The sequence below is a fragment of the Agelaius tricolor genome, unplaced genomic scaffold (assembly GCF_023055355.1).
Source record: "Agelaius tricolor isolate 1412-34295 unplaced genomic scaffold, bAgeTri1.0.p SCAF_9, whole genome shotgun sequence".
NCBI classification, from domain to species: Eukaryota; Metazoa; Chordata; class Aves; order Passeriformes; family Icteridae; genus Agelaius; species Agelaius tricolor.
Genome location: NW_027269269.1, coordinates 15,997,758 through 16,023,559, shown reverse-complemented (window position 1 = coordinate 16,023,559; position 25,802 = coordinate 15,997,758). Strand labels below are relative to the sequence as shown.

The following is a 25,802-nucleotide window of genomic DNA, read 5'->3' as shown; positions in this document are numbered from 1 at the left end:
GGGCCTGACACTAATGCAAATAGCTAATAGTTAGAATATTTATTTATGCTGAGGTGACTTTGTCGTAGGCCTGTTGTCCCATCACTTCTCCCCTCTTTGACTATGCTAATCTGAAAAATACTCAATATAGAGAGATAAAAAGGCATATACTTAAACAACAAGGTTCAGTTTGTTTTGTGGGACTTCCTGAAAGATAGGCTGTATGTGTCTGAGAGTCTGTAGATCAGTCCCAAAATTAGGAAGTTATAAAGCTCAATATAGATACTGAGGTTAACTAGTGCCTCAGGTGTTACAAACCATTATAATCTTACCAAAACTAACAAAGCTGTGGAGAGCAATACGGCATGAGGATATGATTTAAATTTAGCTGGATATGAAACAAACAAAAAACCCCCACATTTTTGTGCCTGCGTATTGTTAATAGATCTGGGCAACATTTGTTCTTTTTTCTTTCCAAGACTCTAGGCTTTGAATCATTGCAGTTTGGAGTCATAAAATGAGTAGCTAAGTTTTTTTTTGTGCTGACTTTCCTGGCTATAGCAAACTGAAAACAAAGGAAACATAATGATTTCCCCCCCGCCCAGAGATTCACATTTAGCAAAGAATCAAAATCTTTTTTTATAGTCATTATTAGGTGCTGATGAGCACTTCAAACTGTGGTGTTTTCCTGCCAGACCCTAAAAGTGTAAGAGTGCTGAATCCATAAAATTTACATGTAATTTAGTAAAGTCTATTCTAAAGTGGTACTTGAGGACAGCTTTGATGACTATGGGTTGGCTGCTGGCTAAACTACACAGGCTTAGAAGAGTAGGAAGATCCTTTTCATTGATTACCATTTATCTTAGCTGGAGAATATGCTCAGGGATGTTTGACCGATGGGGAGTGTATCTGAGTATTTATTTCAAATCTTTATTTACCACTGTTAAATTTTGAAACAATTATTGTGAGCCTCTAGCATTTGGATTTCAGACATTCTGAATGTAAACTGATGAGACACATGTTGTGTTTTCTGAAAAAATAAAATCCTTTGGGGAGGGGGGAATTTCAAGAAAATTACACAGAACAAACCAATGTGCACTGCATATGTAATGTCTGGTAATTATATCTTGTCAAAAGCTCAACTTTTTCCTCCTTTATTCTTTAGAAATGTGATAATAGTCCCTTTTCCCTTGTAGTTAATTATAAATTTCAGGAAGAATTAAGTCTGTTAAATTTCTTCTTCCCTTCTTCCCCCTCCCTTGGTCTCTATGGCAGCAGGAGGAATGGAAGGGAATTACTTTGATCTCCATTTCTGGGTGACACTTCATTTCTTCTAAGCACTGACCTTGTTTAGTGCAACTGAAATTTTCAATAGATTTCATTAGATTATAATTTGCTGATTTTAGAGAGATGTCTTTATTGAGACTGGTTATGAGCTATGAAAGGAGAAGGGTGTTTTTTTTTTCTAAATCTATGAAGAGCTCTATAAACTGAGAGCAGAAAATGTTCAATTAACAGCTCAGGCAGATATGGCTTGAGCTCGATACTGCAAAGCAGTGGAGAGCTGCAGAGGTGAGGCAAGTGGAAGAAGACACTGAGCAAGAAAAAGGAAACAAGAGCTTGATGCTGCCTCAATAATAGTGCTGCTTAATGACAGCAGAGCTATACGTCCTTAGGAGGTCCTTTTTCTGATATTTGGAGGACCTGGGTGAAGGTGGGAAGATAATTTCCCAGTGCCAAGGTGAGCTGTATTTTTATGCATTTGGCATAGCTGGAAAAGCAGAAAAGATCTGTCTTGTGGCTCTTATTCTCAACATAAACATGTATTTCTTTTCTGTGTTAATCTGTTTGATACTGCTGTGCAAATTTCTTTCTGTGTCCATTCACCTGATGCAAGACTTCTGGAAAATGAGAAGATATGTGCAGTCAAGGAGAACGGAATGGTTATTTGTGAGTGAATCATTAGGCCAGGGGTATGGCCTGGTATGTTATTATATTTTGCTCAGTCTGAGACCTCTAGTTGAGATCTATGATTTTCATGTCTCCAGAGCATCAGAGAAGATAATTTGGAAGGATGTGTAGGAGTAGCTGAGAGTGTTCCACTGGGATTGACTTCAGCCAATGCTTTTGTTACTTGAGACCTCACTCAAGGACTTGGATACAATTTCTTGTATTTGTATTCCTGGCCATTTCAGTGGATACAACTGGAATATGACCTGTGACTTCTTTTGACTTTCATCAGCAATATCTTCTCTGAGAATGAATATTAAGTGTGATCTTAGAGAGTCCTGCAGTTCAACAAGCCCTGAACCTTTATATTCCTAAATATCCTCTCTGGATTTTGTTCCATCTTCCTGCAGAGCTAAGATCTGCCTCTGAATGTGTCTCCAGACAGAATCATGTTAATATTTGGCCATGCAAATTTGGTATTGATATTGAAATTTTATGTATATAAAGATCTCTCCCTGCCTATGAGAAAGTGGCAATAAGATATACCTACTTGCTCCTGAAGTTGCTCAATACAAAAGAGCAGTTCTTCCTTGAAATCTTCCCCAGAGCTTGCTGAGGTGCAGTTGCATCTCTGTCACCTGAAACCTCTCTTGTGCAGTGCTCCAAAGCTCTCACCTTCTAGTTCAATATTCAGTGTGCAGTTATTTCCCTCTGCAATATTGCTGTGGGCACTGATGCGCTACCACTCTGCATTGTGTTAATGCATTTCCAAATACATTATACTGATGTTCCTAAATAGTGCTGGTAGCAGTCAGTTATTTTAACACCTGAGAAAAGCATGTAAGAAAGAAGTTTGCTTAAGGGCTGCTTGCTAAGAAGGCAGGTGCTGTGCATGGATTCTGAAGGGCTTGCAGCCTTGTTTTTTGTTTCCTGAGATTGGTGCCTTTCTGTCTGCTGGTTACCCCCGGGGTCTGCATTTCTGGAGGTGTGATAAACCTATAGGTTTGGGAATTACATGTGTCAGGGCCTCCAGAGAAGAAACTGCACTGTCTCTAGCTGAATGTGGGGGTAGCATCTCTATCTGACTTTGGTCATAGCTTCATTGCTTCCTGGCTGTATCATTGCTATGCAATTCATTGAGTGTTTGAAGTGTCATCCCAGAAAAAAAGCTGTGAATGATGCTGAATTCAGCAATGAGAATAAAATTATTCTTTTGTGTACCCAAGTCTCTTTATATAAAAATTATATGAGCTGAAGATCTTATTGTGTATTTTGAAGGCTTTGATTTCAGTAAGCTGTGATAAAGTCTCTGCTTGGATGGCTGTGTCCGTCACTGTGTAGGAGCTGTCTCAAGGGGAAGCTCAGTGCAGGAGGCCGAGTATCCTCAAAGAAAGGGAGTAAAGCAAGACTCTGGAAATCACTCATTCATGACCTATAGAAACACAGCCCCTCTCTTTCCATTTAAGATGGATAAAAACTTGTATTGGAACATATTCCCCCAAACAGGAGGGCAAGGTATATTTGCACATGACTGTGGGCAAACATGAAAAAACAAACTTGAGGTGCTTCTGTCCTCCCTTGAAGGTTTTCTGAAGAAAGATGGTTTTAAACTATGGATTCTCATCGCTTTTGAGATTTTTAGCTTTTCAGTGTAGTGGTGGGCCAAAGTCTGTAGTTTTTTGATTTACCAAACTCCTAAGCTGAGGTTTTCAGTGTAGTGGTAGGCCAAGGTTTTTGATTTATCAAGTTTTTTGATTTACCAAACTCCTAAGCTGAGGAAAATGTTAGCAGTAATAATCAAATTGAGTTAATTCTTTCTACAGCCTGTAAATATTTGCCAATTATTTATTCCTGTGCTTACTTGTATTGCATATGCCTGCAGAATACTTTAGGTAGTGTTGACTTTTTGGCTATTTTTTTTAAATTGGCTTCTCTAGATGTTGGAGCTTTTGGCTATTAAAAAACCCTGAGCATTTAGGAAGAAAAGTGTGACCAGCAGCTGATATACAACCTTATATCTAAGACTTGTTTCAACTAGGTGAGGGTCTAAGATATGAAAGGTGTGAAATGCATTGGTTTTTACACAAAACAAAAAAAAGAGATCATTCAAATAAGAAATAAGCTGTGATTTTCAAAAATAATCCAGCTCCAAATCCCCAAAAAGCTGTAGAAGAAAAGTGTTCAGTCCTTGCCCTTGAACTACATGCATTTCTCAGACAGAACCAGTGCAATGTCATGTTACCAGAAGAGTAATTCAAATATCCAGCTGTGAAAGGTCAAACACTGCAGGTCACCCTACATCCCAGAGGAACAACCAGCACAGCTCTTGCCCTGAAAAATTGGGAACTCTGTAGAACTGCTGCCTCTGAGCAATTCACAGTTACTGCTGTCTCTTTGACCTTTGAATATGCACAAGTGCCAGGGGATTCTAGGCCTTGGGACAATTTAGGTATGAATCTCAAAGACAAGAGTACAATAAGCCCCTCCTGCTATGTGATTTGGAGCTTTTATTTTGCAAAAGTGTTCTCTTAAAAATGCAAGGAGTCTTTTTGAGGAGTCTCCTGACAAAGTTATACATAGTTTCATCTGTGAGATCAGGCTTTTTAATCAGAAAAATGCTTCCAGTCCAAAGCATATTATTAATTACCTTGCCTTTAACTTGCCTTGGAATAAAGAATGTAAGTGTACAATTGTTAAAGTAAAAAATAATTACTAGTGTTTCATGCCGCATTTTTAATCAGAATTAATTTATAGTTTTATTATTGTGATGGGATTACACTGTTTGCTGTTGCATTCATCCCTTCCTTACAGGAGATAACACACACCTGCAGGATTCTGGTGCCATGATAGCAGTGGCTTTTTCAAATCCTTTTAAAAAGGACTTTCTAAACTGTCATCTAAAAATACAACGATTCTTGCTTGCTAGCTGTTTTTTTGAATATTTCTTGAAGTTGTCTAATTGAAAATGTTGAAGATAACCAGTTTTAAGTTTTGGAAAATACAAAGTTTAATCTGATATCCACTTTTTTCTTTTAACTTGTAAAAGTAGTACTGCACTGCTTTACAAATGTTAACTTTTTGGAGATAAAGAACAAAACACTAGTAGTTTTTAAATTAGACTCAAAACTGAAAATTGTGTGAAATCTAATCATTAGCGTTCGCAGAGGTTTCTATCCTTTACTCTCAGCATGGGGAAAAGAAAGGTGCAATGTAGCTGCTTGTGATATATCAGGCTTAAATGAAAATAAAAAGAGGAAAGCTTTTTTTTTTCCCCATACTACTTCCAGCTTCAGGAAAATACCTGGTTACAAAAGTCCTCCAATTCAGGGAGCTAAATAATAGTTTGACTCTTATGTGAAATGCTGAGAGTAATGGTGGCAGACACCAGAATTTATTCTGAACTTTTCTTCAGGGACTCTGACCCAATCTGCTGTGCAATTCATTCTGATGGGTTCCAAACCTTGGCTGAAATGTAATTGAATCACAGCAAATGCAAAGGAAATTACAGGAAGATCAGCCTGAAGGCCTGATGGTTGCATCTTGCACTGCCATGTGGAATGTTAGATTTTAAATCAACCCCTCACTCTTTTTGTTCTGCAAAGTTTCAGGGAACTGCAGTAGTATTCCTGAGAACTGGAGTATTGGATATTTGCTCATGTTCTCCAGGGACCAACTTGAGGAGCAAACAGAGCATTCTGCTCAGAAAAGAAACATGCCCTAAAATTTGGGGCATACTTACTCTTCCTAGAAAATAACCCTGATGGGTGTTTCAGGCTGCATCTATCACTGGTTCAAAGAGGTCATTGTGGAAAAAATGCAGCCTGTCATGAAATGTGGGAAAAAAAGCCAATCTCTACCTGCTTACTAACGCTCCACTGTTCTCTGAATGCTCCACTGTGGAGGGAAGGCAGATGGCACACGCTCGGGGTTGGGAGTGGATGTCTTTCCATCCACGTAACCCAGAACTTCAATGCAAAATCAATAGACAACTCATGTGGCCTTTTTGGTCCTGCAAACTGCAGCTTATTCTTCCTACATGACAGTGGAAAATGACTTTGTGAGGTGTGATGACTACGAGCAAACTCCTAGATGCTCCCTATGGAATGGAGGCCGTCGCGCCTAGCGATTGCAGCACGTACTGTGTTGTGTATAATGCCCTTTTCACTTATTTGCAGCAGAGCCATGGCAGATGCCCATCTCACAAATGCTCAGTCGAAACACCTGCCTGGATACCCATTCAGCACTCTACCGTAAGTTTGAGCCTTTTAATACAAAGATTTGAGGGACTGAATGGTAAGTCTGTGCTTGGAGCAGCCCTGGGCAGGTAAAATTTCCATAATTAATGCATTTGAGAAAGAACAGTAACGAGTCTTAAGCCTAGACCAAGCTCCTTGGGAAGCCTAAACTGTTGATGTGTTGAGTTATGGCTTAGCAATTCTTCTCCAGAAGTTCAGACTCTTCAGGAATTTAATACACTCAACTTGGAGCAGTGGGGATTGGTGACAAGCTTGGTATAGGGTGATGATAGAGTCCAGATTAGGTAGTGCAGTTACTGTTGATTTCTGTAACTGGGCCCCAGCTGAATGTGGTAACTGGGAGCCATCCAGATCCAGGTGGTGATGCGGGGAAGGGGAGATGCATCTTTCCTTTTCCACATTCTTATGCAAGAAAGACTGATGATTTCAAGTGCTGTACAGACTATTAAGTAGGAATTTGCCCAGCATAGGTAACAACAGCTTTTGGGATGATGGATAATGAGTTAAACTTGGTCTGCTGAGTTTATAGGAAATTTCTGCTGTAAATGCTTTCCTCCTCCTGCAAATTAGATGACTTCAGTGAGATTTGCTTTTAACTATCAAAGTCTGAGTAATATTTGAGAAGGAAAAAACCTAACTGTGGTCAAGTTGACACTGCTTTGATTTATATCTTGTCTGAACATGCATTGTAGATAGAGCCAAATCTTTGGGTGTTGGAAGTTAGAGGGCTGACTAATAGAGCTATGATGATTTATTGCACCTAAGGAATTGGCAAGATTTCACTGACATTTCCATTGGCTCTGGACCACAGCATGATGTTGGTCCACAGCTATCAACTTGTCACCTTTTATGAGTAGATGAACGAGAAACAAATTCAAGTCGTCACTCTCGCTCAGTCTCTCACTAATCTTGCAAGTGATTGTAAGCTCTGGGGTTTTGATTGTCTTTATATTATGTTAAAATTGTTTATGTTATTGTTTATCTGTATGATGACACCCACTTAAAAATATCGATTGAACAGTTGAACTACCCAGTCTTTTACCAGGTGAGGATCCAGGCGAGTAACTTATTAGCTCATTCTAATTATTAGTTTCCATTTTTAAAGACTTTGGACTGACTTTGTGGTGTGGTTTATGTTGCTTTGTGTTTATATTAAGAGGGTTGCAACATGAATGGTAGTGTGAGGCTTTGAGAACTGGAACTGTGTTGAACATTTGTAGCAAATCAAGAGCAGTTGCACTCAATGCAACATCATGACCTGACTTTTTATATAGCAGCTTTAAATGCCTTGGGAATTTTTAGGATACTTGTTTCTTAAACCATAAAAAATAAGTGTTTGAGTATTCTTTGCTTGTCTCTTGTTAGCTATCTGTGCATGCATATAGTGTCACAAAAAATGGTAAGCTGAGGATTGAACTTTGTTCTCTTTCTAAGCCTGAGAAATTGTTTAAGATCAGAATAACTTCAAGTGTTATTATTTTTAAACTGTTAGAGTGGAAACTGGTTCTGGGACCAGTATTAGTCAACATCTTAATCAACAAAGCAGACACTGGGATTGAGTGTAGCTCCAGCAAATTTGCAGATAACACCAAGCTGAATGGTGCAGTTGTTATGCTAGAGGGAGGAGATGCCATCCAGAGGGACTGTCACAGGCTGGAGATGTGCACCAATGTGGACCTCATGAAGTTTAACAAGGCCAAGTGCAAGGTGCTGCACTTGAGTCAAGATAATCAGCAGTGTCAGCACATACTGTGAGATGAGAGATAAACTAATTGAGAGCAGCCCTGAGAAGAAGGAATTGGGGGTATTGGTAAATAAAAAACTCGACATGAACAGGCAATGCACACTCCCAGCCCAGAATGCCAGTTGTATCCTGGGCTTCATCCAAAGCAGTGTGGCCAGCAGGGTGAGGGAGGGGATTCTGCCCCTCTGCTCTGCTGTGATGAGACCCCACCCAGAGTGCTGTGTCCAGCTCTGGGATCCCAGCATAAGAAGGATGTGGACCTGTTAGAGCAGGTCTAGAGGAGGCCAAGGAAATGGCCAGAAGGCTGGAGTGCCTCTTCAGCAAAGACAGGGTCTGTTTGCCCTGGAGAAGAGAGACCTTATCGTGGCCTTTCCCCTTTTAAAGGAGGCTTATAAAGGAAGACAGGGACAAACTTTTTAATAGGATCTTTAAAGACAAGACAAGTGGTCATATTTTTAAGCTGAAAGAGGGTAGAGTTAGATCGGACATAAAAGAGGAATTCTTTACTATGAGGTTGGTGAGACACTGAAACAGGTTGCCCAGAGAAGCTGTGGATGCTTCATGCCTGGAATTGTTGAAGATTAGGCTGGATGAGACTGGACAACCTGCTCTAGTGAAAGGCATTCCTGCCGATGGGTGGGACTAGATGGTCTTTTAAGGTCTTTTCCAGCCCAGGCAATTCTGAGTGTATGAAAAAAAAAGCCCCCAACTTTCTATTAGAATGTATTTCAACCCTTCACTTGGTTTTTTTGATTGTAGAGTACAACATGTGGTCCTTGAGGTAATTGCCTACTTGAAGCTTGTTATTATCTGTATTTTTTCTTGATTATAGAAACTGAATGGAGTGAAGGCAAATAAGTTGTAATTCCCAAGTACCTTCGGCTTCTTTTTTATCAAACAATATTCTACTCAGCCAAACAGACAAACTGTCTGTCTAATCTGTATCACATATTTATAGGCACATTTTACTATACTTGAGTAGACTTATTTTCCTGGGAGACTAATGCAGACAGTTGGAGAAAATTAAATCAGACAGAAATTAACTTTGAGTGGTCGATATTTTCCCTATCTGTTTTCAACAGTGTTTTTTAGTTGACTTGCCTTTATCACAGAAAAATATCTGTGAAACATCAGCATTTTGATAGAAAGCTGATTAATGAAATGAAAACTTCTAGTGACACATCAGAGCATATTGCCTCCTATAAAAGTCTTGTAGGGGAAAAAAAAAAAAGCAGACATCTGGCCAGTTGTGACAACTCTATTAGATGAGGACACCATGTGTTTGGATGTCTCTCAACAGTGGTGCAGGGAACAGTGTCGAACAACGAAGGAAAACAAACTGCTAGGAAAGTTATCCTCTTTCATCAGTTGTGCTGGCTGTGTCACTGAGGATGGCATGTGTCTACGGTCTCCTTTTTCAGTATTTTTTATAAAAAGCACTGTGTCCTCTCTTGGGAGGGCCTTTTGCATCTAATGCAAGAAACAGGAGATCTGGCAGCATTGCTGTTATGTAACAGTCTGAATTTTGCCATCCCTAATTTTTCATCCTCTTTGAATTTGTTGATGGTTCTTGCAGTTAAGATTCTCAATTCTGTTTGGCAACTCACCATCTGCAAAAGAGGCCATAAGTGCATACTGACTTTCGGTGCCTTCACAGTGTCCTTAATTAGATTCATTTTGAGTCTGAGAATTTTAATCAAGGGAATTACCTAAGGGTGGCTTTGTCTGCACTTGCACTTTTAGTCATGTCTTCCAAAGGATTGTAGTGTTTGATTATAAAATACTGCAAAAAGAGTTCACTGCACTGTTTTCTATCAAACTACACCTCCCTATCGCTGTGGCTGCTCACTAGCTAGATCCATTATGTAAAGATAATGAAGTGTCAGAAGCTGCACCTGTGTTGCAAAAACATTTGGGGCTGTCTTTCCTTCTAGCCCACTTGACAGCTTTTCTTGAGCTTGGCTTTCAGTGCAAGCATTCACCTTAGATCACCCTGCAGCATATATAGGATCCCTCTGCATATCCCTGCTGCATTCTCAGCAGAGCTCTTTGGCCCTCTGTTCTAGCCCACAGAAAAAAATCCCTTTTGGGCATCATTTGCCATGGAGAAGCAGCAGGAAGAAGCAGTAAAAGGGGTGTGAGCACAAAAGATTAAGGTTCTGGCACATGACTTAAGCAAAGCCTCATTCAGCATCAGCTGCCCCCTAAATGTGAAGAGGGGGACAGTGACTGTAAGGGAAGGTGAACCTAAAGAAGGTCCTTGCAGGGTTAATGCAGCAGCTGTACCTGCTGCCATGGCTCATGGACTGCAGATTTACATGGGTGCCAGGCTGTTCTGCAGCTGAACTCTCAGCTGGACCTTTTGAACTCTGCAGCTGAACTTTCTGCCCCTTGATCTGCCTATATCCATAGCACAAGGAGAGCAAGTATCACTCCTCTTTGAACCTGCATATGTTCTTGTTTTATTTACATGGGATAGGTCTGTATGCAGAGGATATAGTTACTCCTGTGTTTTCTTTTCCTGGTTTATTGGGAGCACAGGACGAACAAGAATGCACTAATGCCCTGCACAATTCTGAATTTAGCCTGCCTGATTGGAGAGTTAACCCATAAACATTCCTCATTTAAACAAATCAAGGCTTTTGTATTGAGATTCACTTCACAGGAGTTGTTTTAAAGAAATTTGTACTTTTGGAAGATGACTTGGAAGATGCAAGTTAATTTTGGTGATTGTGATCTATGTAAAGAATGTTCTGACATGATATGGAGCCAAGCAGAAACATATTGAAATGTGCATATTCTGAATTGGTCTCGGGCTATGAGCTTGGAAGAATTGTTTCTGAAACCAGTCTTGCTTTTGTTAAACACAAAACAAATAGAAGTCTCTGTTTGGCAGGAGTCAGCTCTCTCCTGGGACTAGCATTGTGCCTCCTAATGATGTCCCATCCTTACCTGTGTAGATGTGCTCTGTAAAATAAACAGATTGCCCTGCACTCCAAGAAATGCATTTTGGAAGGACTCTCTAAGCTTTAAGTCTTTTTCTATTAAACCCCTATTGGCTAATAAATTTCACTCACAATCCAGGTGGTGGTGAATGGTTTTTGTGGATAAACTGAAATATTTGAGAACAGAGCTATTAATACAGTGCTTCTTCTGTCTTTCACCTCAGTATTTAATGGCAATGGAAAATTCTGAGTGCTAAAACCCAGCTTTATTTTTAAAGGAGGTATTAAAGTAATGCTATGCATATTTCTGCTAGGTCTCTATATTCCTGCAGATCTTCTTCATTCCTAAGTCTCCTGTACCTCTCCTTGCCCAGTGCTCAATGCAGTTTACTGTCCAATTCTCTAAAAGGCATGGTTAAAAAACCCTGCAGTGCTGAGTCTGTTACCAACTGCCAGCTATGAAGATGCTTTTTTAAATAGCCACTTAAATCCCCCTTCCCCTTGGATAGCTCTCTGAATCTTCCTTCTTGTTTTCACCACCCCTCCCCAGCCTTCCCTGGGGAAAAACATGCTGTTCCTGTTGTTGCTGGCAGTAGCTGGAGGTGCTGAAGATTCTCTCCTGTAATCTGATTTATGGATTCAGTGGGGAAAATTAGGCTTACTAGGCTAAGGTAGTGTTGGATTAGCAGTAAACCACAGCACATCCCAGCAGGACAGCAAATGCTTCATGCTTGGGTAGATAGAGGCATGGGCTAGCAGAGTATCTGTAAACAGGAGGGATTAGGCTTAGGAGCAAATTTGGAGAGAGATCAGGCAAACAAAGCCATTTACTCCACTATTTTATCAAATAGAAGGGAAGAAGTGGGATAGAAGATTTCTTGAAATGGCAATAGCCTTTTGATAATGAAATATATATACCTAATTTATAACATATATGGTCCTTCATCCCATTGCAGTTCCCAGTGAAACTAGGGTTTCAAAACTGCAAAGCAAGTTCAGAAACTCCAAAGATAAGTTGATAATACATTTAAAAATTTAAAACCATTATCTGCAGGCTCAAAAACCATTATCTGCAGGCTGACCCACATAGCTGCTTGACATCATCATCAGGAAACATTTTACATGAGTTATTTACAATGAGTAATCTCATTAAGCAGACATTATGTATAGGATATTTGCTGTCTTTATTGCTTTCTTTGTTTTATGGAAAGCACCAGGATGCTTCTGCAGCAGTCCCAGTCACAGAAGTGTAGCAGTGCATAATTTAGAGCAAAATATTTCTAACTTGGTTATAGAAATTTTGTTAAAGCCAAAACCTAGTATTGATCTTTATGAGAGCAATTACTTAAAGGTACTTTTATGGAAAAGCAAATCTAGATTTAACTACTTAAAATCATTGCAGCTTATGAGGTTTATGAGCAAAAAATTTTAAACAACACCTAATTTTCTTCTGGACACTATTTTAAAATTCTGTTTTAAGTGCTCATTTAGCCAGGCAACATTTTGACAGCATTACTGAAGTTTAAAACCAATGTGCATGTCCAGTTTCTACAGTAATTATTATTTATTATTCCCAGAGGGAAAGCACTGTTTGAGTACAGTTTTTGTGATAGACTATACTTAGCTTGGGGGTTATATACCAGAGATATTGCTACTCAAAAGCCACACTCTCCTGACGTGGGAAATTCCATGCTAAGGTCAAACACAAGTGAGTCAAACATTCTGGGTTTATGGCAATATACACAAAACCCAAGTTAGCTCTGCTCTTTATTTACAACCTGCAATAACCAGAAAATATGGCTGTTATGACTGCGTAGATGTGCTTCTAGTCCCCAGTAAAGTCAGAAAATTTGTTTCCATTATTTTTCTCTTAGTTGTGCTGCAATATAACATGAAGCAGTGATCTAATACTTTTTTTGTAGGAAACCAAAGAAGTTGAGCATATAACTTAGAAAAGTGTATGTGCATGTAGCCAACAGGTGAAGGGGGAGCTCGACTGGAAGAGTAGGACTCTTCCTTAGAGGTCAGTTATTCCTGTCATGGTATTTCACTATATGTTGGCAAGCAGCCTCACTTTGCCTCATGCTGTAGTAAAAATCTATAGATGAAACTTGTGGGAGAAGCAGATGTGGCAGAAAAAAAATAGAAACTGTGCCTTGCTCAGTAGTATTTGATAGTGATGCTGACAGTGAAATTCATCTGTCCAGATTTATGTTGTTGGAGAGCTATACACACTTTTGAGGGACAGTTCACCTTTACACTGGTATGAATGGATTGGGTTATGGGAGGCTGTGTTTCTCCTGACTAATGATACAGGAGACCTAGGCAGCCAGCTCTGGCACAGTGTCTGAACTGAAGGTGTATCCCGTGGTTTTCTCAGTGTTGCCCAAGTGTCTCAAAGTGTTGAGGTACAACAGACACACAGGTACAAGACTTTCCTTCTAGATACTCCACAGGCACATTTCATTATAGTTATCCTTTTGGAACTGTAGAATCATTAAGCTTGGAAAAGACCTCTAAGATTATGGAGTCCAACAGTTAACTCAGCACTGCTCACCACTAAACCAAGTCACCAAGTCATCTGCATGCCTTTTGAACAGCTCCAAAAGTGGTGATTCCACCACTTTCCTGGGCAGCTTGTTTCAATGACTTGAATGTACATCAATGTACATCTTTTCAGTGAATAATTTTTTCCTACTATCCTGACTAATGCTCCCCAGGTGCATCTTGTGTCCATTCCCTCACATTCTGTCACTGCTGCTTGGGGGAAGAGATTGATTTCAAGCTGTCTACAACCTCCTTTCAGGCAGTTGAAGAGAACAAGAAGGTCCCAGCTCAGCCTCTTTTTCTCCAAACTAAACACGCCTGACTTCCTCAGCTGTTCCTCATAACCTGTGCTCCGGACCCTTCCCCAGCTCCATTTCCCTTCTCTGGACATTCTCCAGCCCCTCAATGTCCTTCTTGCAGTGAGGGGCCCAGAACTGGACACAGGATTTGAGCTGTGGCCTCACCAGTGCCCAGTACAGGGGACAATCCCTGTCCTGCTCCTGCTGGCCACACCAGTGCTGATCCAGGCCAGGTGTCACTGGCCTTCTTGGCCACCTGGGCACTGCTGGCTCATGTTCAGCTGCTGTCAGCCAGCACCCCCAGGGCCTTTTCTGCTGGGCTGAATTCTGGCTGTTCTGCCCCGAGCCTTTAGCACTGCCTGGGGTTGTTGTCAGCCAAGTGCAGAACCCAGCACTCAGCCTTGTTGAATCTCATACAATTGGCCTCAACCCATCAATCCAGCATGTCTGGATCCCTCTGCAGAGCCTTACTACCATCAATAGGTAGGTAGAGCTGCTACTAATTTACAGGAAAATGCAAATGAAAACAGGATTGGATCTGGGCACAGCCCAAGCTGTGTAGAGGTATTACAACATCTCCCAGAATCTGGTATTATGCCTAGTGCCTTTTTCTTTAATACCTTGAAAAAAAAATCTGTTTAACATAATAGACCATATGTTTTAGTGGCATTTTCATTGGTACTTTTGGATTGCAAGTCCTATTTTTCATTCAGTACATACATACTGTATAATGTCATTTGCACTTAAAGGGCTCTGGGAACCTAAAAGTCTCTCTTTATCCCATAAATGGCTATAAACAGCCATATTAGAAAATGTGTTCTGCAAAGATTTATTCCTGGAAAGTTCTGAATGTCTCCTGTGAAGTGCTTGGAGGCCTTCCCTTTGACCCTGTTGGTATCATTCATATGCCACTCTAAATAAGCACAGGAATCCTGCCCTGGGACTGGGACAGCTTATATATCAGGGAGGTTTTGCAAGGCATTTCATAAGAAATGAATGTAAGAAGCTTCTTTGAATGCTGATAGAAATTACTCTTCCCTGCAGAGTACTCATTTCTTTGCTGTTTGAAACTTTTGTTTTCTCAGTTGTGAACAAATGCAAATTAGGATTTGTTTGCTTTTTTTTGTTTGTTCTGGGCTCTCTAAGGAAGCAGGGAATATAAATTTCCTGTAAAACATATAATTGATAAGCTGTTACATGTCACAGGAAGAATGTGAATTATAGATCTAACTGTACTCTGTTTTCAGGGTTTTGAAAAACAGAGCTTCAATTATCCATGCAAACAGAATGGAATTCTATCATCCCGTCCTGGGATTTGAGCCTTGCCAAAACCCAAAGGTGCTCAGCCCTGTTTGCTGGTGACTCTTGGAGCTTTGGTATCCATCTCTCTGGGTCAGTAACCCTGCATGAATTTTTCTCAGTGAACATCTGCCTTTTTTGCATCAAGACTCACCATCTTACCTGAATTCACAGGGATAAATATTTGCTTGAAGTGTTTAGCATTAATTACACATTCAAACACATCCTGTCAGTCATTCTAACAGTACCTATTTATGTAATCCACAGTAGGGCCATCTCTCCAACCTTGGATGCTTCACTTGGATTTCCTCAGCGTCTGAGCATCTCAGCATGTTAATTTGTTTTCACAAGATCCTTGTGAAGAAGTTGGGAAAGCTGTTATCCCCATTTTAAAAACAAGGGTGAGAAGCAGAGAGGTGGAGAATATGACTGCATTGTGTAGGGTTACACCGAGCATATCAGCTCTGGAACGAGTGCTGCACTGAGGGTAATTAACCCAATTAACCCATAATAAAGCCAATAGTCCATGCATAATATCACATCTTTGTACTTTTCTGTGCCATGCAGCTGGTCAGCTGTTGAAGCAACCTTTGGACTTTGTAACAGAACAGTGTAACAGAACAGAATATTACTCTTCTGTGGAAAGGGAAAGAGAGGTTTAAAAAATATTCACCATCACAGGTATAATTTCAGAAGAGGGTTTTGCTACATCAGTTTGGTGGCCTGGGCCACCCCTTTGCTGGGTTATTTTGTGAGCTGGGCTCTGGCTGAGGAGCAAGGGGACAGTGACAGTCTGCAGGAGCTGTCAGATCTGCAAGCTGCTCCACTGTCCCTGTCTGTTCTCAGAGCTGAGTTTCAGGGCAGCTTCATTTAGAGGCTACACATTCTCTATTCCTCTGAATTGTTTATAGTGTATGGTAGAAACATCTAAAATAGAATGCTGTAGAATGAAAGAAAAAGCAAAACCACAGGAAAGTTGAAGCTTTTCCTCCCACAAGTATATATTATGTATATGTATTTTTATACATAGATTTCAGTATCTCCTTTTTTGTGCCTCTGGTGTCAGCTCCTGAGTTTACCCCAGTTGTACTTATCTCTGCTGCATAAATAACTCTCTGTCCCTCTCTCCAGTTAACCTAAACCTGCAAGTGTTCACTCCTGTTCTTTTTTGCTGTGCCACCTGCCTCTCAGTCTGACTGCTGTGTTACTCCCTTCTCTGCCACCAGTGTCAGATTTTCTGAGAGAAGCCTGGGTCTTGAAATACTTTGGGAGTGGAAGGATGGATAAGGGAGTGCTCTTCCATGTTTTGGTGCCTCTCTTTTCACCCACAGAACAGCTCTCACATTTTCTTCTTCCCTGCCATGTCCTTATTTATGAGGTACTTAGGGATATTCTTATTTGGATAAACATTTACTATTTTTAACTTGTTTATCCTTGCAGAATAGGTAACCAGAAAAAGCCAGTCATGAGTGAAGAACTGTGATTTCTAACACTGGATAGCCACCTAAAAATATTTAAATGTCATGACTGTAGAAGAATGGCAATACTGGGTTAAAGGATGGGGGATAAACCTCAGGAGAGGGAACCTAGTCATCTGCTGTTACAGGGAACACAGTCATGTAAAACTTCACTTGAGAATTTGGAAATTATTCACTGTCAGACACTTCTAACTTCTGCTGTCATCCTAGGCTGGTCTCTGCTACTGGATGAATGTGTCAGATAAAGCACATACCATGCTATATAAAGATTGGTCTCACTAAAAAGCCAGGTGAATAACTCACCTGAGAATTTGTGGTCTGCCTGGATTTGTCCTGCTGCTGTAAAATTGAGTGTGCTGATCTGTTGCATCTCTGCATAGTGTAGCCTTTGACTGTAAGCTCAGCCCAGGTCTGCCTGCTAAAAAGCAAATTTAGTCACATTTGGCGTTAGGAGACTCAGTCATTTTAAATGGTCCATAAAACTTAAAGCTGGCCACAGGAGAGAGAACAAAAGCCCCAAAGGATCTCTGTACCTCTGCAGATGGTAGAAGTCCATGGTTGATGCTTAGAGATAAGATGTGGTAAGAGTACAGAGTAATAGTTCCCCTGGAATATCTTTCCTGCTTCCTGCAATTAGGAGTTTAATGGCTTCTTGAGTTTGAGGTTACAGCTTCTGGTAGACGAAAACTCCTTAAAATAAGAATTGGATGAGTGGAACAAAACTCTGTTATTATATTTGTAAATCTAGATTTGCACCAGTAGAACAGGGCAGGGTTTGGTTTCTCCCTCTCTCCCTTGATAGTAAAAGTGATTAAATCTTAGAAGTTTGGATCCTCTCCTGTACTTTTTTTGTAAATAAAGAACTGGTTTGATAATAAAATCTTGGCATTTACTTTTATCAGTTCTTAAGTATAGTAAAGAGGGTACTGCTTATCAGTTTTCTAGTGTAGCATATATTCTACTTTAATAATATCTGCTCAGCTATGCATTTTCTCCCCCTCACGATATGTGCATGAAAGGTGCCTTTAGAGATTTAAGGGGGCGATTTGAATAATGATTTTTTTTTCAGCTATCCTTCATTAAATTCAAATTTCCGCTAACTTTCTGCAACATCACTTCTATGGAAACTCAGCATCCACTAAAATAAAAAATGTCTTTCAGCAGATCTTTCCATTTTTCTTATTTATTTTCTATTGCTTTTTGAGTATTATTTGTTGCATAGTGGCTGATACGAAATTTGGAAGCCCTTGTAAAGTTATTCACAGTATTTCTTTTCCATTTAATGGTAGTTCTTTGGATAAGACCTTCTTTTGTTTCAGTAAAATCAGTGACAAAATTGATTTTGAAGTGAAAGTAGAAAGGTGTTCTCAGTTTATCACCTCTGAAAATGAAAAAATTTGAATTCATTACATTCACAGTAGTAGGTTACCATATTGCATGTTTATTGGGTTCTTAGATGTGCTTAACTGCTGGTAAGCAGTAAAATCCAAGAAAATGGAGATTATTGAATGGTCTGTTTGCTAAACCAATCTTGACATCTTTATTCATACACGTGTGATTACGTTACCACTTCCAAATGGTATTTTGGATGTGGGGGTTCACTACTATTTTTTTTTTTTACTTTGTTTAGTAGTGATAATCTACAGAATCAGGACAGTTTTGTTGGGGGTGGGAGTTATTTTGTGTTCTGGTTCATAGGTAATTAACAGAAGTGTAAGTTAATTTCTAATACTTGTTGCTGGTGAATTTGCATAAAATGCAGAGCATCATTGTTGGTCTGAGGCAGAATGGGATTAGGAAAAAGCATCCAGGAATTGCTCTAGAGGAAGTTCTGCATTCTGGCTTCCTTCCAACAGACCTTTAGTAGAATGACCCTGTATGTCCCTTGGTTTACTCCAAGCTAGATAGATAGCACATACTTGCTGATGTCCTTGAGATCTCAAATTTCTTTGAGATGTATTCGTGCATACAGTACAGCATAACTGTGGTATGATTTCAAATTCCATATGTAATTTTCCAGGGTCAACATTAAGTGCTTTTAATCTTGAAACCAAGAATGAAAGAAAAGTTATTGGAAAACACATATTTTATCGTATTAAAAAGGACTTGACATTGTAATTTTTTTTGAGGTGGGTAAGGGAGACAAGAGAGGAGGTGGGGAAAAAGCTCGTTGTTTTGGGAGTTTTCTTTTTGGATGCAAACCCAAAATATTGACATAATAGCATACTTTATATCAGAATTTTAGAAAAAGCAACTTCAGAAATCTATGCATCATAGATGCAGGTTGAAACTGTCAGTGTTCAAAGTGGTTTGAACTTTTTACCTTTACAGTAACTTGACTTAAAAGCACAGAAAAGTAAATGCTAGTTGGTTTTTTTAACAATCTTTTATTTGGTTCTTACCACTGCAGTCTTTATATCTTTGTTCTTGACTTACTTTTTCTGTTTATTCTTCACTGACTAAAGATACTGTCACACCTGCAGAAGCCTCAAGTTTATCTTGCTTTCTGAGCAGGAACCAGAAGACCTCAGATGCCATGAAATTGAAAAGGCTGCAGAATAACAGAGCAACTTGTTCCCACTTCTAATCCCTACCCTGGATGAGCTCCCATGAAACATCCTCTCAAAGTGCCAGTCTAGCAGACGTGGATGCATCACAGGACTATGAAGTCCTGGTTCCACATAAGCAATTAGTGACTGAAATGCATCTTGGATAAAATTTAATTTTCCAAGTTGGCAGTTTATGAAGCTCATGTCCATTCCCATCCCTGCCTTCTTCCCTGCTTATATTTCTCCAAGGTTTCAGGCACCAGACTTGCCAGAAGTACATTTCCCATCCTTTTTGCTGAAGTTCCTTCATCTCTCCAGGTACAACTGGCCACATTTTGCAGGGAGGATGAAGACTTCCTCTGTCTGAACCTTATTTATTGCTGCTGGTGGTTGTACTCTCCAGAGTGAAGCTTATGCTGAGCTCTGAATTTCCCTTTCCAAGAATGCGGTTATACTGAGCATCCCAGCTTTCATCCTTCTTTTGAGGGAAAAAAATGAAGCAATCCTGCCTACCAAAAGGGGAGTTTAGGAGTTTAGGCATGGGAGTAGGGTTGAGAGCTTTCGGCTATCTATTGTGATTTTTTAGAACCACAGATCAGGCAGGCACTTGCAGTAGAATACAGGGAATTTAAAAATATAGCCATTTATCTCCTCTCTTACTTGCATTTCCCCCTGCTTCTAGGCAACATGCTGCTTTTTCTGAATTTTGTAATTTTCATGAACTGCGTTGCAGAAATGAGTACCTAAGGCCTATATCAGGTAGCTCTTAGGATCACCACGCTTCATCGATCTGCAACCATTTCCATTGTGCTCTTCTCAATGTGTGGCAGAGATGTTGATGACAATATGACAATGTTAATGTCACCATCTAACAGGGGCCAAGCCACCCCTGATTGTAGAATGTAATGTAATGGACAAAATGGAATAAAAAGTTAAACAGAGGTGAAGCTTATGGACTTAAGAAACTATCTTTTTCTGAGTGTATTTGCAAGGATTTCTCTTAAGACATGTTAACTTTTCCTAAGCCTTTGCAGATGGACATTCTTATGCTAATTTGTGGAAGAAAAGTCAAGAACTACAGTACTTAAACTACATTGCTCAGTCAAATCATGGCAGAAAGTTAGGAAAGGTAGGCAGTTTAAAATAATTTGGGAGACTCAGCAAACTCTTAACGTGAAATTTAACTGAACTGTAGCTCAGTTTCTTCCTACTTTCTAAGTATGGTAATATGCATTGGCAAAAATAGTCTATTTTATACTGACTGATCATCTTCATTTGACAGGTTGGCTGTGAGAAGTGATTTAGGTGTCACTGTGAGTAGCTCATGAATTAGATTTCAATTCCTTATAAAATAATTGAGTAAATACCCGGAGATAAAATCAGTAAAGTCTAGAGGGTAATAGAAGTTTGGGTAAACAAACAGCATGATTTTTATAGAGAACAAATCATACAAGACACACTTAATTGCTTGTTTTGATAGAATTGCTAAATTATTAGCTGCTGCTTGTACTTTTTAGAGATAAACTTTCAAAAACATCAAGAGTAGTTAGGTACCCAGCTCCTGCTGGTTTTAAGGATTTGCTACATTATCTCTGGAAGTTTTAAAGAAAACTTCATGTTAATTGGCTTGGAGTTTAGTCTTGCTACATGACTTCTTAGACCCCTGGGAGTGACTGTGCCCAGATGGATATATATGAGTTGTGCAAGGATGATGGCACTCTTTCCAGCACCAGTATTATATGCAGACTTGCTTTGTATTTTCATTAATGAATGAGAAGTTTGGCTCAGAGCAGCATGCTAAGGAAATATAAGGCAAAAAATTCGAGAAGCTGTGAGCATTAATATAGTCCTGCAGAAGAAAACTCCCATCTGAAACCTCATCAATCCCCCTGAAAACCAAAACCTAAAGTGCAACTTTTAATGGGAATAACAGATCTTAAATAGTTTTGGTGGTAAATTCCACGTACCACCTGAAGAAGAGAGATTGGACAATTCTTGACAAACAGTGGTGAAAAGATTCCATTATGCTGAGCCTTCTGAAAGAATTTAGAAGACTTTCTGAATTCTTTCAAATCATCTAGTTGCTCTGTGGACCAAAGCAAATTTAGAGGTCACTAACGCAGGTAGATCAAAGGCAGACAATAGTAGCATTCACATTCACACACACACCCCCTTCCCCCCCCCAAAAAAAAACAGATCTTTTGTACTGGGAGATTGAAGAGATGCCAGTAATTTGGACAAATGAATGCAAATCTGTTAGATCACCTCAGCTGTCTGAACTCCTTGGAACTAAATATGTACACCTCTTCTGCCATTGTATAACTGGAAACTCTCCAAAGGTGGCATGTATTGTGTCTGTTCTACTGGAAAAAAGTTGAATCGTAGTATATATTTTTACTAGGAATCTAGAAGGAAGGGAGATAGTGCAGCTAAAGGAAATGGCAGGAAGCAAATTTGGCTGAAGTTAGTGATATCTGATTCAAAACAGATGTCCTCAGACAGCCAGTGGTCAAGACTGGGAAAGAAATGAAAGGAAATGAGAAAGGGAGGGATACTCTGTGGGGAAGCAGGAAATGTGTTGAAGAGGGACATAGGGATGAACTGGGACCAATCAATCAGATATACTTACAGTGGCAACATAGGGAATGAGGTGGAGAAAATAGGAAGCCCTTGAATGATGAGAGTAGGAGGCAAATCTCTATTGAACAATTGACTAGTGAAAAAGCTTCTGTGGAAGTGCATCAGGAACTAGGTTTTACTGCTTGACAACCACCCAGGAGATAAAGGAAAAAAGAAGGAGATACTTGTAAAAAAAATTTGCCAGCTCTCTAGGAGCTAATTAAAAAAGAAAACACAACCCTCTTCACCACTACCACCCCCACCAAATATTTAGGCTGTGTCTTTTATAGGATCCTACTTTTGTTAGAATTGAAATAGATTAAATAATGACCTTAATGCAGTCAGTGTGAATTGAGATCAGGAGGAACATGAGTAATACCACAAAGAAAATAAAGGAGCATGAAACACCTTTAAGACTGGAAGTTCAGACATTGAGTTTGATGGCTTATTCTCTATGCATTTAGTCAAGGGAAAATTAAAGAACCTGTGGAGGGGGAGTGAGAAATAAAATTTTATGTTAAATGAGTAAAAAACTAACCTCCTCTATCAATATGATCCTCTTAATTAGCTGAATTGTGAAGATGATGTTTATCAGCTGCCAATCATTGAGATAAAATAATGTAAATCTAAGTCAAAGTCACCCAGAAAAATATGTATTAGCTTGGAAACTGGCCTGAAAGGATAAATTTTAAGTACATATTTTCACCCTATGTTTATGTAAAAAAAAAAAAAACAAAAAAAACCCAACAAACCAGGACATAAAGCAGGGTTTTCTTATAAATTCAAAATTAAATGTATATGAAACAATTTTTGAATAATCATTGTTTGCTTAAAGCCCATTGTTGTTGAGATTATAATAATTGATATTTAATTTCACTGAGATTAGAATGGAATGCCTTTTAGTGGCTCTAGTGTGTCTGAAATATCCCTGCTGAAGGGCTCAGGGGAGATGGGCTGTAGCTGTCTTCAAGAGAGTTCTTTGAGTTGAGGAAGGGTACCTGAACACATGGAAATGACTAAAGGCACATAGGATTAAGCAGGTGGATCCCACCCTTTATTGGCAGGAATTAGTGCAGAATTAGCCAGCAGCACAAAATTGTTTTGTTGCTTTACACAGTTGTCTTTCATTTCGTTACTGTGAATAACTCAGTATCCCCATCAAACATTGTCTGCTTCCTCTTATCCTCATTTTCAGGTGATTTATAAGTATTTTGAATTACATAGGTGCCAATAGAGATTCTAAACAGATTTCACTGAAATTGTTCTTCTACAGCAAAACAGTGCCTTTTATTACTAACCTTTATTTTCAATTCTTGTCAAGCTTTTAAATCAATGGAGGATCTGTTCTTTTACCTCCTGAGAGCATAGTTTATTTATAAGACTTCTGTTAAGGATGGCTTTTTTTTTCTGGAAATCCAAGCAATAACCAAGCTCGTCTTTGTGATTGTTGTCTCATTTGAAGGGAGAGACTTGAAAAGTCTGTGAACAATATCTGTGCTCTGTTCAATCCAGCTTGATTTTTCCTTTTTTGCCACATCTTTGTGATACATCTGGTAATTTATTCATTTGTATAGTTTCTACAATTTTTTTCTGGAGCAGAACACAGATTATATACTCTCTAATTCCTTAGATCTGTTGAAAATCTTTTAAAAAGTTGATGTCATGGCATCAATTTGCCCCTTAACTGAACCACTAAGGTTCAGTTAAGCAATGGGTTGATCCTTGATGATTAATATTTTACTGCATCATATTTGTTCCTTCTGAACTTTTGGCCTGTGTAACTTGCTACTATGCATTTATTTACTAAGAGCACTTCAGTTTAGGATAGTTCTTTATTTGTAAAGAAATGTGCAACAGGTAGTGAGGAGTTTTGGAAAAAACATTAATTTTTACCACAGGTAATCATTATTCAACACCTTGGAGATTTGTTGGGAATTTTTGGTAATAATGAAAGGTCAAATCGTTTTCAATTTTCTCACTGAATAAAGGCCAATATGTAAAAATGAAACCCAGGAAAAAACCCCAAAACCCAAGAACAACAGAAAAAGCAGGCACAAAAGTGAAGACAGAATAATCATTGGGGCATATATATATACACACACAGAAATAGGGAACAGCCACCACATGGAATTCGAGGCTGTGGAAGATCAAAGAGGAGAGTGTAAAGTTAGGGCAGAAAATAGATTTGTAATATACATGCTTATGTTGTTTGCTGTGAATGTGCATGTTCAGTCTACCAGGGTTAATTGCACATATCCATATCTCAAGGATGATGAAAGCAGAAGTAAATGACAGTGTTGCTTTTTAGTGAGTGCTCTGCTATGTTAGAAAACTTTGATTTTCTATTCCTTTCCAGGATTGTACCTTTTATTGAAAAACACTTTGAAGCATGGGAGCTACAGATACAATTTGCACATCCAGCCATTCTCTGAGTTACTCTTACACTCTTGGGATCCTGAAAACCCCTTTAACCTCTCTCTGAAGTACACAAAAATACACACCCTGTAAGACAGCATAATTTTCTTTTTTCTATTTCATGTGCTGAGTGCTTGATGCAAAATGCACGTGTGTTATGCCAAAATATGTTGAAGTTATAGCATCATTCTTGAACTCACAGAATCACAGGGTTGTTAGGGTTGGAAGGGACAGCTGGCCATCATCCAGTCCAACCCCCCTGCCAAGGCAGGGTCACCTGGAGCAGGTGACACAGGAACAGGTCTGGAGGAGGTGGTGAATGTCTCCACAGAAGGAGACTCTGCAACCTCTCTGGGCACCTTTTCCAGTGCTCTGCCACCCTCAGTGTAAGGAAGTTCTTTCTTGTGTTGAGGTGGAACTTCTTGTGTTTTAGTTTATGGTTATCAGCCTCTTTGAAACAGTTACTTCTACAAAGAGGGTTAAAATCAATGCATAAAGCCTGTTTCTGCCTGTAGGTATAGAGAAAGGGCCATGGCAGAGCAGGTTTTGTGATAACACATGGTTTTCTGGCTGCCAGCCCAGTGCTCTTACACAAATTGGTGTTTTGTTGGGAAGAGGCTCATTTTCCTCAGATGTTTTGCCAGTCATTAATTTGAAGCCCTCCCTGTTTGGAAGTGCTGCAGTGTGTTCAGTGAGGCCTAAACACATGGAGATGTGGTACCACTCATTGATCCTCTTGTTCCTGTAGGCAGACTTGGTTCAGGCCCTCTGGAAAGGCACTTCTCCAACTTCAGCTCTTACATTCCTGCCTCTTATGTTTGTACAGGTTATAGACCAACTTTTAATTGAAAAAGGATTTTGTTCCTATTTATTTCAGTGGTCCCATGCCTTAAGTTGAGGAGATGTGAAGTCCACTGGTACCCTGCACTTGGGCTGACTAATGAGAAGGGAGCTGAGGAAACACTGAAAGTCTCTGAACTGTTTCAAAGATGCTTTGCTTCACTGCAGGAGGAATTCACTGGATTCCTAACGTGAAAAAGCCTGTAGCAGCATGAAAGGAGAAAAGATAGCAAGATGATAGAATCATAGATTCCTTAAGGTTGGAAAAGGCCTCAAAAATCATTAAGTCTTTGACCAAATACCACCATGCCCGAAACCGTATCATGAAGTGCCATGTCTGCTTGTTTTTTGAACACTTCCAGGGATGAAAAAACTATAATAGGGAGGAAGAAAGCAGAAAAATCAGAAGTGTATGAAGTGTAATCCTGCTCCTGTTACTTGATGCTGACTGCATCTACAGTTTAAGAATAGTTTAATGACTGCGTAAAGGCTATATTTTACCTTGGATTTTATTGTGCTAACCTCCCACTGACATTTTCACACCAGGATGTATTGCTTCATGACTTGATCTGGGAAAGGTCATTAAAAATAGTTGTGGTCCTTTCACATAGAGGTTTTCAATGCTTTGATGAAAAGGATGTGCCTGCTAACAGGCCCATTTATGCTAAACATGCCCATTGCAGGGCACTCTGATGGGTCTCTTGTATACAGACAACTGAGCTGCTGAAGTGTAAAATGGATTGTTACTGGTATTTTAAATATAGATTGAACTCAAAATTGAATGTCAACAGGAAATGTTGCTATTTACAGATGTGAAATACTGGTGCATTAGTAAAGTTTTGGAGCTTTTTTATACCTGAAGACCTATTAGACAGAAGTAAA

The 25,802-nt window shown here is 39.4% G+C and overlaps 1 protein-coding gene across 16 annotated transcripts in view; it reads left to right on the top strand.

Annotated features, from left to right (window-relative positions):
• The window catches only part of DLG2 (discs large MAGUK scaffold protein 2), a 982,781-nt gene that overhangs the window by 160,467 nt on the left and 796,512 nt on the right, over positions 1-25,802 (top strand). For 12 of the 16 annotated variants that reach the window (XM_071432840.1, XM_071432843.1, XM_071432849.1 and 9 more), the window contains one exon: positions 6,105-6,179. The exons of the other annotated variants lie outside the window; for them this stretch is intronic. In XM_071432840.1, the coding sequence (XP_071288941.1) occupies positions 6,105-6,179 (75 nt within the window). The remainder of the gene's footprint in view (positions 1-6,104; positions 6,180-25,802) is intronic. 16 annotated transcript variants of the gene reach the window in all.